We start from the raw sequence: 3,156 nt of genomic DNA on the forward strand, positions 1-3,156 counted from the left end.
GCTACTCGGAAGGCTGAGGTGGAAGGACTCAAAAAAAAACTCAAAAAAAAAAAAAAAGAATAAACACAGCTCGGAATGGAATGAAAAATAAGGAACAGGCACGCTGGGCTTTTTATATCCTTATCTTCATTCTCCAGATTCTAGAGTCATAGGCATGCCCCCCCACCATGGGTAAGATTTACTGATTCACCTAAAAGGTATTTCCTGAATACAGAAAGGTTGGCCAGGCGCGGTGGCTCAAGCTTGTAATCCCAGCACTTTGGGAGGCCGAGGCCAGAGGATTGCCTGAGTCCAGGTGTTCGGGACCAGCCTCGGCAACTTGGTAAGACTTCGTCTCTGCAGTAAATCAAAAGATTAGCCGGGCGTGGTGGCATGCGCCTATACTTCCAGCTACTTGAAGTGGGAGGATCACTGGAGCCCAGCAGGTCGAGGCTACAGTGGCCTTGAGCATGCCACTGCACTCCAGCCTGGGCGACAGAGTGAGACTCCGACTCAAAAAAATAACAGAAATGTATCTCAGTGGGTGCAGTGGCTCACGCCCGTAATTCCAGCACTTTGGCAGGTAGAGGCAACAGGATTGCCTGAGTCCAGGGGTTCAAGACCAGCCTGGGCAATTCGGCAAGACCTCGTCTTTAGAATAGATCAAAAAATTAACCAGGCATGGCGGCACATGCTTGTTGTTCCCACTACTTGGAAGGCTGAGGTGGAAGCCCAGCAGTGCAGTGGCTGTGACTGTGATCGTGCCATTGCACTCCAGCCTGGGCGACAGAGTGGGACTCCTACTCAACCAAAAAAAGAGAAATGTATCTCAAGGTTGAGGAACCAGAGAAATAAATAGAAGGAAGGCAAACTAGTAAATTACTTTGGCTTGCTCAGGAGTTTGAGGCTATCCTAGGCAAAATAGCGAGACCCCCATCTGTTGGCAGGACCCCCAGTGAGTTCAATAAGTGTGGCACACTGTCCAAGAGGCCAAGAAAAAGACCCAGAAAAAGCAGGTGAGACAGAGTTTGTTGGAGACTATCATACAGTGTGTCTAGGGGCAGCCGGCAGGTCAGGAAAAAACTGTTTGTGGCTGGTTATATAGTAACCTTCACATATCAGCCTTTCCTTAGCAACCACCACCTACCTTAAAACAAAGGGCCTCGGTCCCTTGTATGTCCAGCTTCCCAGGGTACGGGCCAGGGTCCAGATGGTCCTCACAGGTATGGTGTAAACACCCAGGCTGGCTATTCCTGGAGTTCATGTCTAGGAACGCTGAGCACACATTCACCGAAGAACATAGGAGTATTCTCGGGGATACTTGAGGTGTGCTGCCTGGCAAGACGTGCCCATCATATACTGGCTCTATTTTTTTATAATCTTCGGAGAAAACTTCAGGGACAGGTGGCCCTATTAGTGAGTTCTATCAAACATTTAAAGAAGAAAAAAGTTCTAATTCTACACAAACATTCAGAAAATAAGGGAGAAAGGAACACCTCTCTTTCACCTCTTTTTTTTTTTTTTGAATTGGAGTCTCACTCTGTTGCCCAGGCTGGAGTGCAGTGGCCGCTCCAGGTCACTGCAACCTCGACCTGGCTGGGCTCCGGCGATCCTTCTGCCTCAGGCTTCCAAGTAGCCAGAACTACAGGAGCATGCTACCACGCCTGGCTAGTTTTTTTGTTTTTTGTTTTTTGTTTTTATTGTAGAGACGAGATCTCGCCAAGTTGCCCAGGCTGGTCTCGAATACCCGGGCTCAGGCAATCACTCACCTTGGCCTCCCGAAGTGCCGGGATTACAGGCTGAGCCACCAAGCCCAGCCTCACCTCTTTTTTGAGGGCAATATTGCCACAGTACCAAAACTGACCAAAAACATTTCAGGAAAAGACTGACTACTGGTGTTCATCATGATCATAGATTCAAAATCATTAAGTGAACCCAGCAACATACAAAGACAGGAGTACATCAGACCAAGTAGAGTTGATCTCAGAATGCAAGGTGGGTTTTTTTTGTGGTTACATAAATCAAGCCATTTATTATAGGCTAGTGGTGTCTCAAATGGTGGAGCTTCTATTGGTCTTTCTTTTTTTTTTTGAGTTGGAGTCTCACTCTGTCGCCCAGGCTGGAGTGCAGTGGCCGCTCCCGGCCACCGCAGCCTCGACCTGCTGGGCTCCTGCGATCCTTCCGCCTCAGCCTTCCAAGTAGCTGGAACTACAGGCGTGCACTACCACGCCCGGCTAATTTTTTGATTTATTGTAGAGAGGAGGTCTCACCAAGTTGCCCAGGCAGGTCTCGAACCCGCGGGCTCAGGCAATCCACTCACCTCAGCCTCCCAAAGGTACAGGATTACAGGCTGAGCCACTGAGCCTGGCTTCTACTGGTCTTTCAATTCCTTCAGTCTGACGGCTGACTTTACTGTGACAGCAGAAGTGGTATTGTAGGTCCAGGCTCTACCAGCCACTGTTTTAATGCAGGAGCCACAGTGCCAGGTGCCCACAGCGCGCCTCTTAATCTTGGTTTTGCCACAGAAGGAGCAAGTGTACTTGGCATGCTGGCTGATCTCGATCTTCTTCACCATCTTCTGGAGCGAGGCCCCATAGCAGGTCCCATATTTACCAACGATTCCAACCTTCTTGGTGCGTTTGGCCATAAGCTCAGAGAGCGTAAGATGGTTGTTACTTTAAAGTCAACTTATAGCCAGGCATGGTGGCTCAAGTCAGTAATCCCAGCACTTTGGAAGGCCAAGATGAGAGGATTGCTTGAGCTGAGGAATTCAAGACCAGCCTAAGCAACACAGTGAGACTTCATCTCTCAGAAACAAGAACCAAACAATAAAGATAAATAAATAAGTCAGGCATAGTGGCTCATGCCAGTCTGTAGTTCCAGCTACTTGGGAGTCTGAGGCGGAAGGATCTCCTAGGCCAGGAGGTTGAGGGTGTGGTGAGCCATAATCATGCCACTGCACTCCAGCCTGGGTGACAGTGAGACCCCCACTCAAAAAGAAAGTCACCAAGCGTGGTGGTGTGGTGGTTCACACTTATAATCCCAGCACTTTGAGAGGCAGAGGCAAGTGGATTGCTTGAGCCCAGAGGTTTGAGACCAGCCGGGGCAACTTGGTGAGGCTTTGTCTCTACAATAAATCAAAAACCATTAGCCAGGCGCGGTAGTTCCTTCACTAGG

At 49.1% G+C, this 3,156-nt stretch overlaps 1 protein-coding gene across 1 annotated transcript; it reads right to left on the minus strand.

The window, feature by feature from the left end:
- Positions 1–2,350: 2,350 nt before the first annotated feature.
- Positions 2,351–2,626, minus strand: LOC103275467 (putative 60S ribosomal protein L37a). Its single transcript, XM_008072873.1, has one exon. It carries the CDS (start codon positions 2,624–2,626, stop codon positions 2,351–2,353), a length of 276 nt encoding a protein of 91 aa, XP_008071064.1.
- Between the last annotated feature and the right edge of the window lie 530 nt (positions 2,627–3,156).

Source organism: Carlito syrichta, unplaced genomic scaffold (genome assembly GCF_000164805.1).
Source record: "Carlito syrichta isolate Samal-C Ts95f unplaced genomic scaffold, Tarsius_syrichta-2.0.1 Scaffold315477, whole genome shotgun sequence".
In the NCBI taxonomy this organism is placed as follows: domain Eukaryota; kingdom Metazoa; phylum Chordata; class Mammalia; order Primates; family Tarsiidae; genus Carlito; species Carlito syrichta.

What these genes read in the sequence shown, in the direction of transcription:
- LOC103275467 (XM_008072873.1), bottom strand. Translation starts at nt 2,626, where the DNA reads ATGGCCAAACGCACCAAGAAGGTTGGAATCGTTGGTAAATATGGGACC.